Here is a 13,687-nt window from a genome sequence, read left to right on the forward strand (position 1 = left end):
TCACTTGTTTCTCATTCCAAGTAAAGTTAATTTGGGGTGTTGGACCCTTTTCCTAACTTTAAAATATTTTTTTTTTGTTTAAATCTGCAAATCTCAAATTGGTTTCTTTTTTTTTATCAATTCATCATGAGAATCTCAAGAGTGATTTTAAACAGATATTGATTGAAGCCTCAATTATTGCACGTCACTATCAAAATTCCACGAGTAATTTCTTAACTCTATGTATGTTCTTAGAAGCATATTTCTTTAATGTTCATGCATGCCAAGTATCTTTCAATCATTTACAATAGCTATATAACCTATACTAGTCATTTATAACATATTCACATAAATTTCTCCTAGATAACAAGTTCTAACCTTCTCCTTAGGTACTCATAAGTTATGAGTTTCCTTCAATCTTTGTAGACATGTATGCCTTTGTAATTGAATTGCCTTTTAGTGACCCTATCGAAATTTAGTTTTCATCTCTTCTCCTTAGGTACTCATATAAGTTCTGAGTTTCTATCAAGCTTTATAGACATATATGCCTTTGTAATTTGAATTGCCTTTTGGTGACCCTATCGATTTCATCTCTTTACCTCCTCTTTTCAAAGACATGCACATGTTGTATTTTAAGAGCCGACTTTTTGTATAGGCACAAGCGCCCACCAAACATCTCATTGAGTAGTCTCTTCCCCCACCTTATCTATTCAGCGTCACATGCTAATGTTGACATGTTCAATCAAACACGATCATACTATTAAATGGTGGTAAAAGGTCTTCTATATATTCACTTAGTCCTTCACTAAGCAAATTGGACAACTTACATACTTGAAACAAGAAAGGTTTCCAAGTGCACAGTTTGCCTCACATATGACCAAACTAAGGTATTGCCCTAGAGCGCGAACTCCCTTTAGTAAGAAAACCTATCAAAATCTTGACTATGAGATGAATTTAACAATATGCCATGCGTAAAAATTATTCAAATTAACATACTTGTGTTCTACACTCAAAGAGTTCCAAATAAGTCTTTACACCTTCAATTTGGGTAACACATGAAAAAGTTACATTCATTTGAAAGGAGATCAGTTTTCATATTTTAGTGTATTTTTTGTTTTACTCCCCCTCATCCAAAAGACCCCCCCCCCTTGGGCCTCACATATTATGAAAAATATATACAAATCCTAAAATCTTAAATATTTTTCAAGGTATATACCTTATATTTTGTGGAAGGAGAGACATGAAATTTTCATATTTTTCCCTTGCATATTTGAATTTTTTAACAAAAATCCATGCATATTATTCATGGACCTTGTCCTCCCATACCTTGGATTTTGAACGTGTAGTAACATATTATATATTGAGTTGGCACTCCAGGGGTATTGCACAATCTCCTCCACTTTCTTATGTGGATTGAGATGTATGTAGATAAGGAATCATTTCCTTATACACACAATGTCCAAGTCTAAGAGTTCGTCGATTGTGGTTCGTCTATAATTTAATTTGAATATCAATAGACGTATACCTAGATGAATCCAGGAACATTCCCAAACTCATCCTCTAAAAACACTACATAGTGCAATTTGAATCTCATGATAGTCACTCACAAGGTTGAAAACCATAAACTCCATCATGCATAGCAAGGACTAGCTACTATGACATCCCCACTGACGTCATCAGCACCCAACAATGGATGTAGACCATGCCGATCTAGTTTTGGAATATCATGATTGCAAGAATCCAATCTTGTCCTTAGTGCATCATGCAAAATGGGTTACTAGGAAATGAAGAGGGACAGTGTGGGATTGGAGGGGTGTTTCTCACATCCCCCTTCCATGGACCTCCAAGGGAGAGGCTGGGTGAGTAGAGGTCTCCAATCTGGACAAATGATAGGCCTTTAGGCATTTACAAACCACTATGAAATCACAAGAGTTGATGAGATATTGTAATCAACTGCTCTTTATAATTAAGTTTGGCTAGAATTTTGAAATCCAGAAACCAGCCCTTCAAAACAATCTCTGTATGCCAGCAATCTGCCTGTGGTTATGGCAGTCGTAAACAGCATCATAAACATGTCATAAACACTATGTCAGCAATCTGCCTGTGTTTGTTGCATATTGTCAGTAATCTGCCTGTGTTTATGGCATATCAGTACAACTTGAAACTTGAGACAGGTCATAGAAGTACGCTATTGGTGTCCAAATAATAGCCCTTTTTCCTGCCAGTTTGAAACCCAATCCCTTGCTGCCTACTCCAACATGTAGATGCGTGAAGCTATGTCAGAAACCAGCCAATCAAAACCCAATAGCAGCCCTTCTCCTGTGAGAGCACTACAGCCAACAATCCGCCAGTGCCTACTATTATCCATCACCTCCAAGTTCAGGACCTGATTATTATAAAAAGAAAGCCAATAATTAGACCATGGAAGTCCCCGCAATTTCAAATAGTCCAGTCTGACAACATTGACCTGATTTCTGGATCAGATTAGCAGCCAATTTTAATTGAGAACTGCCAGGCATAAAATCACAGGAAAGCTTCACCTTGGCTATATCGTTGGGCTTTAGAGCACCTCTGATATCTTGCTTATTAGCAAACACCAGCAATGAGGCTCCAGACAACCTCTGAAAGAGATGAGGATTGCGAGTCAACTACAATCCATCCAATGCCATCCCAAATTGTGCAGCAAATGCAAAGAAGGGTTCTAATTTGAGTCTATGAGAGCAGTAGGATGACCACCTCTTCTTTGAGGAGGTTATGTAATTCCTCTTTACAATCATCTAGTCGTCTAAGATCTGAGCTGTCTACCACCCATACCAAGCCGTCTGTTTGTTCATAATAATTCCTCCAATATGACCGCAGAGTCTTCTGTCCACCCACATCCCAGATGTTGAGTCGAAAGCTGTCAACATAAATTCACAACCCTACCATGATTAGATGATAGCTTATATACCTGAAGAAAGAATCCCTACTGATCCGTGTTCCCTTGTCATATGACACAAAAACCCTCTTCCAAGATCTCCAAGAGAGAAAAAGAATATCCATGCAAAAACTGAACACAAAATCTTTATAATCTGTTAAACATCCTTTTTTAATCCATAAGAGTTCCTCTTGTCAGAAGGAAAGCATCTCTCTCTCTCTCTCTCTCTCTCTCTCTCTGTGGGTTCGTATGATGAGGACTGATGTGGCGTCAGCTCCTTGACAAGGATGCCCAAGGGCTCCTCGAGTACAGCAGACTAGTACAACCAAAGAAGAGAGCTCCATTTGCAAAAGATTGGAGCAAATTGAACTAGTAGCAGTTCTCAGAAGAATCTTGGCTGAAATTCCAGGAAAGAAATCCCCTCGCCTCTCAAAGACCTGGAGCCATCACGCACAGTCTTTATCAGGTTCCTCACCAGCCCATCACTGAAACCCAGACCCACATCAACCTCCCTCTTTGACACGGGTGACCTGAAAGATGCCATCCTCATTCTTCACAACAGTTGGACCCAAGGGAGAACCTAGCATATGGATGGAAGACTCCCACACCCATCTAGTCCCAACTCTTTAATGACGCTATCTCTTTTGGCCTCACACCACAGTACTCATATACAAGGTCAAGGGACCCAATAAATCCAAATAACTATCAAAGTAACCTTCAGCTTGGGGGTGAAGGGCTATGGCTAGGAAGTGCGGCTGATGCCTGACCTTCGAAAAGCAATCCAGATGGCAGAGAGTGATTGTCGGGTTGATTCAGTTTGAGGCTTGCAGGTGAATTGTTTTTGCAAGCAGGGTTGGGTTCTTGAATTACAATTGCAGGAAGGTTTATCCTGCAAATTGCAATTGGCAGTTGGATGAACTTTGGAGATTCTGATTGGTCATTGGAGGATTCTGATGCTCTAGTGATTATGATTTGCAATTTGGAGGGTGAAGTCAGTCGTGATTGCAGGAAAGGACATGACCTACTCACGCAATCATTGGCACTGGGCGGCAATTTTGCAAATAGGCATGCACAGGAAATTGCAATTTGCAGCTGATTATGCACTGGTGATGCTGATTTGCATGTGGACATTTTCCATAGTCTGATGATTGCGATTTGCACACAAGGACACTGTTCACAAGTCTAGATGCAGGTGTGACAAGTCTGGAACTTGCTGGAAGCATGAGATCTGCTAGAAGATCATGGAAGCTTGTGGATCTTCTTTTCTAGTAGCCAAGCTAAATTCAGAACTGGGTGCTTAATCGAGTTGTGCTTTGCTTTTTTAGCCCAAAAAGAGAGCTCTGCTTGGTCAAGGAGTCGTTGTAGTTTGCAACCAAAAGGATAGCCTCTCCTGCTCATCCTAGCTCGTGTTGCAATCTGTCAGCGTGTTGCTTGCCTGGATTTGCACCCCTCGTAGACAATCAGCCCTCTCTCTTAGAAATCAATCCCCTAAGAATCTGCTTTCTGTTCTTTACTCCAGAAAAATCGCAAGTTAGTTCTCACCTTGTGTTTCTACCATGAATCCTTCAAGGCACTATTATCAATCTATTCCTGTGATGGCTACTGGCAATATTTCAGCTGGAGTTAGTGTTTTTGCCCTGGTCATGCCCTGGGTTAAGCCCAACTTTACTAGTGGGACTCCTATTCGTTCAACATGAGCATGCTCAATTTCCATCTTGCAGATCACAGAGGGTGCTTCATTTAGTACTTGAAGTACACATCTGACACACTATGTGGACAGCCAGGGCCTTCACAAAAGGCCAGATAGGATGCAGGATGCTCTCAAAGGTTCTATACCCTTTTTATGTTTTCCACATTAGACAAGGTTGAAAGCCACCAACTCCGACATCTCCCATGGTCATTTTTGAGCCAATCCATCAACAAAAACTGTCACAGGCTGCCACATCAACCCGCAGATAGCACATGAACTCAATCTGATCAATCACTTGTCTCCAATCACAAATGTGAACTCCGATACATATCATCTGTCACCATCAAGATCGAAAAACACAAATCACCCATGCACTTGCTCAAGTCATGTCATCATCACGTTTAATATGCACACACCATCATACAGCAGCTGCCACAAATGCTGCAATGGGTTCCCGTGTCCCCCAACATTAAACACATTTGAGCTATGTGACTTGTATGTAAAAAACGAGCTAAGAAGCAGACAAACTATCTAATCTACTGATAAGGAGATCAATGAGTATACACAGCAAAAGAGAGAAGTTGCACAGCTGAAGGAATTACATGATGATGAACTCCAATAAATTCTCTATTTCAAAAATAGAAAATAAAACAAAGTGTCACATATAGAGTCAAAGCTGTGCCCTGGATCTCTACAACCAACGCTATGATAATCTACAGACAATCTACGAGAGCAAGTCGCCACCATACTAGACATTCCACAAATAATGCATTTAGCTATATACATGTATAGCTACGAGACTAAGCCACAAGGAAATATTTTCCCTCCAAAGTTTGCCTCCAGCAGCCCCTATCAAACTGATGGGGGAAATGAGCAGCAAACCACCATGCCACCAACAAGTTTTACACCTGCCTTCAACTCAGCAGTGAAGCTCCCAACATATGAGCATCCACATGACACAGCATAGGTCCTTAATGATACTAAACAAGAAGATCCTTGACTAAAGAGAAGCCCTTCATGCCCGCTCTATGAGTCTCTGTTATCCACAGACAAAGGATGCTCCTAGAAATCCACAAAATTCGCCTTGCCAGTCTTCTCTTGTTGTCACTCTTCTTGAAGCAGTACTTTTCAGCATTCTCATTCTTGCCACTATAAGCACACCTCCATAAGTTTCGACCTTGTCTTCAACTTTGAAACCTTTAAGCTTCATAGCATTGCTTTTCAGGAACTCTTTACTTAACTGTCACTTCCAGCTTGGTTGACAGTAGGAACATGATCACGTTGCTTACCGAAAAAAATTATGGAGAAACCAAGTAAGGCTACCATCAGTATTATTAACATACCCATAGTATTTACATTACCAGTGGTGGTATATACATTACAGATGGCTATTATTACTGTTGGTATTATAATCAGTGGTAATACAGTACTACCAGTGCTAGTTGTCATCATGGTAACATCGGGAGTAGGTAGGCTTGATAGCGAGGTGGAATTTGAGTCCATGTCTTCCACCTTTAACCAAGACCTGATTGATGTTAAGATGCTCACCCAGGCTCTCCTCGCTGGCGAAAAAAGAAATTGCTTCCGTTACTACATTTCCTCAGAAACTTGGTGCTCCATAGGTAAAGGCGTACTCCAACCTGCCAGGCAGGAAATTTTGTCCCATCAAACTTATCAAGTGAACTCAAACGTTCAAGCATATACTCTATCACTTTGAAATTCTCAATACGACCTCACAGTCACAATTATCTCAGCTATGCTCTCATCATGCTACTTTTATGCAAGGAGACAGCTCAGATGCAGATGAACCATCTAATCTACGGATAAAATGCTGTTCCAGCTTTTCTTTCTGCAGCCGCCTCAGCCATAGTCTTTTCCGCCTCAGCCCTGCTCATTTACGTCTCTGTCCTGCAGCCATTTGCCCTCCGTTGTGCCCACTCAGCTTCACCATAGCCTACCTCTCCATAGCGGTCTCCTTTGTGCCCATTTCACCTCCTGCCACCTTGCTGCTTCTGCATAGCCGCCCTGTGGCAGAACAGTGCTGGCTACCTTTTCCAGCATTTCGAGGTGTTTCAGACCACCTCCAAGCAGTTCCAGCCAGTTCCAACCCCTGCTAGTGCTGCGTGGAGGGCACTCTCCACATTTCAGAAGCATTTTTCTAGTGCTGTGTGCATTTCGAAGCAGACCAAGCTTGCACATGTGGAGATTCGAGCCATTTTCAAGCATTTACATTCCCATTTTAAGGGTTTCTAGGCTGCTGCTGCCGCATAGCTGTTCATTCACGCACATCAGTTGCAGATTCTCAGGTGATTTGGAGGCCTCTTTGACCTATTTTGGAGCAGCTGCTTGCATTGGCGAGCTGTTTTGGGATTGCTGTTGCAGAGCCACCTCCTTCACACACTTTTTGGGACTGCTCCTTGCCTCTCGTTCATCACGGGGCTGCTCTAGGTCACGGCTGTGCATTTTGGAGCACTCCTTTGGCTCTCTTTAGCCTCCTGCTTGCATCTTGGGCTTCCTATCCACTTTCATCAAGCTCCTTTCCATCATGACTTCATTGTCCTCCAGCTCTTTGCTCATGGAGAAATTCAAAGGGGAAGGTTTTCCCACATGGCAAACCAAGATGCAGCTGCTTCTTATGCACAAAGGTGTTTGGGATGTTGTTGAGGATGACAAGGTTGACTTACTTGATCAACAACACCAAAGGCTTTGTAAGCAGCACAATGCTAAGGCCATTTCTGAAACCGGCCTCTAATCACTCAGAGGGCAGTGGAACTAAACCTTTAATCACTTCAGCACTTATTTACAGCTCACAAAGCATATATCACAACCATTAACCATTGCATGATCACCATTTGGCATTTACCCATTTGTTCACAAACAAAACCACTGAAAAAGGGATGGAGGCTAGAATGCCCCTGCTCAACAGACATAGACAAGTGCACCCGATTGGCCCTCATGTAGCACTGCCTGGGCACCTGTGAGCCAAGAAAGAGGCGGCAATCAAGGCCAACCAATAGCTTATGGCAAAAAGAAATTGCAGTAGCAAAATCACAACTCACCAAGCTCTGAAAACTCGAACCAAGTCCTCAATCGCCAAGAGGACATAGTAGCCAATGCCCAATTGCATTCTCAGCCAAAGAGGAGTGCAAAGGCATGAAGAAAGAGCATTTACAAGAGCCGACCAGCAAGAATTCCACTGAAAAATGCGAAAAGAAGCACTTCTATCGCGAAGAAGTGGGAGTTCTTGGGCTCAAAAGAAGCGTGCTTCAGAGAGGAATGCATTGAGAAGGTTTTGGAGAAGTTTCATCGCCGGAAAGTCCTCCAAAACTGAGAAAAACCAGTCAACCAGCGCGTGGGACCACTCGAAATTCAACAGAAAGCTGTAGCTTTGCAAGAGGAGAGGCCCAGGAGGCGGTAGAAGCAAAAAGGTCCAGAAAAAGCCACTTTTGCAAATTCGGCCAACAAAAGAAGTGCTCAACTCTGCCCGTTCTACCAAACGCACGGAGGGAAAAGAATATCACTACGAAGGGGACGCAGAGGGGCAGCCATCGGGCCAAACGGAAGTCGAGGAATCCAAATGGGTGAGAAGTTATAAAGAAAAACGGAATTCGGCTGAAGGAGGCTGAAAAACCAGTCCAAAATCTCAACAAAGGGAGAAGATGAGAGAGAAAACCACACATGTGAAGTTTAGAAGGCCCAGGAAGGTCCAGGAATGGCAAAGGAGCATGTAGAAGGCACTAGAGCCACCTGGAACTCTAGGGGGGCCACTGAAGGTACATGGCCCTCTAGGAGACCCATTAAAAATGCCACATCATCATTTCCCAACAACCACTCTTTTAATTCCTTGGAATGCCTTTGGGCCTAGGGATTAATTACGCTTATGTGCTAGGCACCATGCCGCGTTTAATTACACATTATTAAGCCCACGCTTGGAATTTTAAAACCAAAGTTGTCACAATCTTGTAGTACATTAAAGTACTTAGAATTTCACGCCCCCGTGACATACCCCTCTCTTGAAACAGCAAACCACAGTTTGCTGCCCCAAAACACAGGAGCGAGCATGAAATATAGCATAAAAGAGTATACAAGAAAGCCGCAGCTATAGTATACAGAGACTGAAAATATGGCTAGGACAGGCATGCATCCATCCATATATACTGCTGAAAATCTATGTGATCCTCGTTGATCAATAGTCAAGATGCATCAATATCATGAAGTCTCACAGCAGAAATACTGTCAGCTCAGTATCTCGGATGAAACATACAGTGTCATCAAGCGACCTCATGAAATCACAGTGAGCCCGTCTGTACTGAGGGAGTGAAGGTGCTACCCCCCTCTCGAACATCAGGTAATGCTCCAGACGCTCGCTCTGCTGAACTACCTGTAGGAGCCCGGACCGCAGTCGGCTCTAATTGGAAAGCATCAAGGTAAAGCAACAATATCCTAGGTGAATCTGCCAGTTCACCTTTCTCCATCCATTTCGCATCAAGTGATGGGTAATTTTGAAATTTTACCAAGTAGCGACGGATAACTTTACCCTTGAGCTTTCTATCTCTGTGTGCCAATATTTGCTCTGGGACCAGAAGTTCATCCTGTTCTTTCACTTCAGGCTGCACCTCATCAGGTACATCCTCGGGAATATCTCCATGATATTGCTTTAATAAGCTCACATGAAAGGCATTATGTATCTTCCAATGCGGAGGCAACTTCAGCCTATAAGCTACCTCGTTTATCTTTTCAGAAACCTAGAAAGGACCATAGTAACGCATATTCATCTTTGCGTATAACCTTTCCTTGCCTTTCTTATTTTTCAGCCTTGCCTTTTGAAAACGCAGCAAAACCCAATCACCTTCTGTGAATACCAATTCCCTGCGGTGCTTATCTGCTGCTCTTTTCTGCTTGTCCTAACTTCTTTGCAAGGCATATTTGATCTTCTTGTAAGCCTCTTCAAGGCTTTCCACAAAACGATCAGCTTCGAAGATTTTCTCTTTTGTATGCAAAATGGGAGGTATCTTCCTGGCACCTTCCACTATTTCAAAAGGTGCTTTACCTGTGGATGTGTGCACCGTATTATTGTAAGCATCTTCCAACAAAGGCAAATAATGCTCCCATTTGCTTTTGTGGTCTGAGACATAGCATTTAAACATATCCAAGATGGCAGAGTTTTCCTGCTGCGATTGTCCATCAGACTGAGGGTGAAAAGATGACAAAAAATTCAGCGTAGTGCCCATATTTTCAAACAGTCCTCTCCAAAAGAGGCTGGTCATCCTCGGATCTCTATCACTGATTATGGATTCAAGCATCCCATGATACTTGAAGACATGCTGCAGAAACAATTTCGCCATTTGATCTGCTGTAATTTTCTTTCTTACTGGCACAAAGTGGGCTTGTTTGCTAAACCTGCAAATTATTGTTCACAATCCATCATGTCCAGTAGGAGTACGTGGAAGATCAAACACAAAATCCATAGCTCAAAGGGTGTAACAACCCAGGTGCCTTCTGCCTGTCAAACTTTACTTTCTGACAAACCATGCATGTTCTCACATATTCTTCCACATCTTTCCTCAAAGATGGCCAATAAAAGTATTGCTCCATTGCTGTAATTGTTGCTGTAATTCCCCTATGTCCTGCATATGGAGGAGCATGACTTTCCATTATGACTTTCTGTCGCATCTGATCAGTGACACAGAGTCGTCCATGCATCAAAATGAAACCCTCTTTCAACATATAGTGATCATGCCTTTGACCATCAGAAAGCCGATCATAAATAGTTGAAAAATCAGCATCATTAACATACTGATCTTTCATCACATCTAACACATTGTTGTAAGCAATGCTCACTGCTGAACCACTGGGTTTCTTGGAAACTGCTTCAGGCTGTGGTGTCCTGGAAAGTGCATTAGCCACGACATTTTTGTTACCCGGCACATGTACAATTTGAAAATGAAACATTGAGAGGAAGTTAGCCCATCTCATGTGCTTTTCAGATAATTTTCTCTGCGTGAGAAAATATCTAAGTGACTGATGATCTGTTTGCACATAAAAATCAGCTCCAAGAAGATAATGTTTCCATGTGGTCAAAGCATGTATCACTGCTAACATTTCCTTCTCGTATGTCTGCAAGTACAATTCAGCATCTTTGAGAACTCTACTCTCATATGCAACCACTCTGCCATCCTGCATCAAAGTGCCTCCTATGCTGTTCCCACATGCATCACAAGTTACAGCAAACGGTTTTGCAAGATCTGGCAAGATAATAACCGGTTCAGAACACAACTTTTGCTTCAGCTTTTCAAAAGCTGCATTTTCCTTTGGTCCCCACTGAAACGGTACAGCTTTCTTTTGTAAAGCATGCAAGGGAGAAGCAATTTCTGCAAAGTACTTTATAAACCTCCGATAGTATGAACACAACCCAAGAAAGCTTCTGACTTCATGCAGATTTTTCAAAATTGGCCAACTCTCCTTATGGCCTCAACTTTTGCAGGATCCATCTTGACTCCATCCTTTGACACTATATGACCGAGAAAATGAATCTCATGCATAAAGAACTCACTTTTCTTGGTGTTTATTAATAGCTTGTGTCTTTTCAACTCTTGAAACACAATAGTGAGGTGTTTCCTGTGCTCCTGCTCATTTTTAGAGAACACAATGATGTCATCGAAGAAAGTGCCCACAAACTTTCTGTGTGCTCTAAAAATTCTATCCATCATTCTATTGAAAGTGGCAAGTGCATTAGTCAAACCAAAAGGCATCACAAGAAACTCATATAACCAAATGAAGTGCGGAAGGCAGTCTTGTAGACATCTTCAGGCCGTATCCTTATCTGATGGTATCCACTTTTAAGGTCAATACGACTGAACATTGAGGAACCTTTCAACCGATCCAATATATCATCAATGCGTGGAATTGGAAAACGGTTCTTAATTGTGACTTTATTCAAAGCCCTATAATCAATACACATTCTCCAACTGCCATCCTTCTTTTGCACAAGCAACACAGGGAAACAGTAAGGAGAATTACTTGGCTGTATTAATTCCTTTTCCAAGAGTTCCTTCACTTGTGACATTATCTCTTCCTGTTGTGCCTTACTGACACGATAGGGAGGTATATTAGGCGGTGAGCTTCTTGGAATTATATCAATTTGATGATCCTCGGGCCTCTTGGGAGGTAATTCTTGAGGAAGTGCATCTGAGAAACAATCCTGAAAATCTGAAATAAAAGCAGCCCTTTCTCTATCTAAAGCAGAAAGAGTAGAGCCTTCCTGAACTGGTTGGCTGTCCTGTTTGACAAAAATCAAGTATGCTGAAATATGACGCTTTATTACATTGGAAATACAAGAAGCTGAAACTACAGGGATGGACTCCCCTTTCAACTTTACATCAAGTATATGATTTTTGCCTCTATGAGTTAAAGAAATCGTCTTGTTTCTCATCTGCACATCAGCCCCCACCGTGTACATCCAAGGCATCCCAAGCAAAGCATCACACTCTGGCAAAGGCATGATATAGAAGTCCTCTGCATCCTGATATCCCTGGATATGCATCCTCAACTTGCCAATGATAGGAGTGACGGGTGTATTGAGTTCAGGGTTGGCCATATCACACATGCCCGATGGCCCCATTTCCTCAGGCTTGATGCCAAGCCTTCTTGCCATATCAGGAGTTATGAAATTTGCCTTTGCCCCAGAATCAAAGAAAAACAAACAATTCTGATTTCTTATTTTTCCCCATGCTCTGCACATCTCAGTCTTTTTCATTTCCTCTTCATCATGTGCATGTGGCAAACTCCCAATCACATCTGGAAGAAGTCATGCGGACGGTTTAGGCTTTTTGCCCTTCCGATCAGCCTGTTTATCACCATTCTTATCATCATCTGACCTGTCTCTTTTCTTGAATGGGCAATCATAAGAGCGGTGTCCCTCTCCTTTGCATATAAAACATTTGTTTTGCTCCATGAGTGACTTTTTCTCTTCATCAGATAACTTGGTACGGGGCTGTTTATTAGGCTGTCCACGCCTTTGACCAGCTTTGAATTGGGCTTTTCCTCCCTTTGAAACGGTCGTTTGCCATAATTTTTATTTTAAGATTTGATGTCCTTATCCTGGTGTTTGGCAGCCCGTTTGTTGTCTTCTTTCTTGCTGTCCATAAAGCCCAAATTCTTCTCCTGCATCCATGCATATGCTGTCCTTGCATTCTCAATTAATTGAGTTATAGAACCCACCTTGGTTTTGATGCAATAATCACGTAGCTCACTAGGCAATCCACAACAGTACCTCTCTATTTGCTCTTTGTATGACAAGTCATGCCAGTGTGAAAGTACTTCAACTTCAAAAGTTGGAGTAAGCCAAGTAGAAGAGAACACTTGCTTAAATTCCAACCAAGTAGCAGGTGCATCTCCATGAAGCATAAGGTTGGTGTACCACTTAAGTGCATTGCCTTTAAAAAATGTGGCAACCTTCCTCATCTTGGATGCTTCTGTAAACAAACCCCCAAGAAATGCAGCATCAAACTGTTGAAGGAATGTGAGGGCTTTGTACCTGTCCTGTACTCCATTATATGTATCAAACTTGACATGAGAACCACCATCCTAAATTCTTTATATACATTTGATATTGGCTGTCCCAAAGATGGCTGTATATTTGCAGCATTCCCTTCACTAGGGAGATCCATGCTTGGCTGAACATTAGGCATGGGAGCATATGCTGTGGCTTGCATGCCTGGCTGCATTCCCACATTGTCATACATGGCTTGCTTTCTATGCCCAATTGGCGGTGAAATCAACATAGCGTCAAAGATAGAATATGTACCAAAATATTCAGGTTGCTGCCTCAAATATGGCTGAGGTGGTTGAGCCACATTTATAGACTGCACATTATAATTTTGAGGAGTAGAAATACCCAAACCAAGGCCTTGTGCTGGCTGTTCATACTGTTGCACTGGCTGTACTTTTTGTACCTCTTTCTCAAGTGCTCTTTTGGGCGATTCCTCTCTCTTGAAAGTCACTTTCTGAGTCATTTTTTATGGCTGTCCCTCATGGGAAACTGATGCATGAGTGTGCGGTCCACCATGAGAAGCTGATGCATGTGTGTACTCACTCTTTCC

At 42.1% G+C, this 13,687-nt stretch overlaps 1 protein-coding gene across 1 annotated transcript in view; it reads right to left on the minus strand.

Annotated features, from left to right (window-relative positions):
* Nucleotides 1-1,739: 1,739 nt before the first annotated feature.
* TTN5 (ADP-ribosylation factor family protein) overlaps nucleotides 1,740-13,687 on the minus strand; it is a 33,685-nt gene continuing 21,737 nt past the window's right edge. The window contains exons 4-6 of the mRNA XM_087390782.1: nucleotides 2,716-2,878; nucleotides 2,520-2,600; nucleotides 1,740-2,365 (exon numbers count right to left, since the gene is read on the minus strand). Of these exons, the coding sequence (XP_087246908.1) occupies nucleotides 2,228-2,365; nucleotides 2,520-2,600; nucleotides 2,716-2,878 (382 nt within the window). The 3' untranslated portion in view covers nucleotides 1,740-2,227. The remainder of the gene's footprint in view (nucleotides 2,366-2,519; nucleotides 2,601-2,715; nucleotides 2,879-13,687) is intronic.

The sequence above is a fragment of the Dipteris shenzhenensis genome, chromosome 19 (assembly GCF_047967505.1).
Source record: "Dipteris shenzhenensis isolate YYH24624 ecotype China chromosome 19, Dip_SZ_1.0, whole genome shotgun sequence".
Classification (NCBI taxonomy): Eukaryota; Viridiplantae; Streptophyta; class Polypodiopsida; order Gleicheniales; family Dipteridaceae; genus Dipteris; species Dipteris shenzhenensis.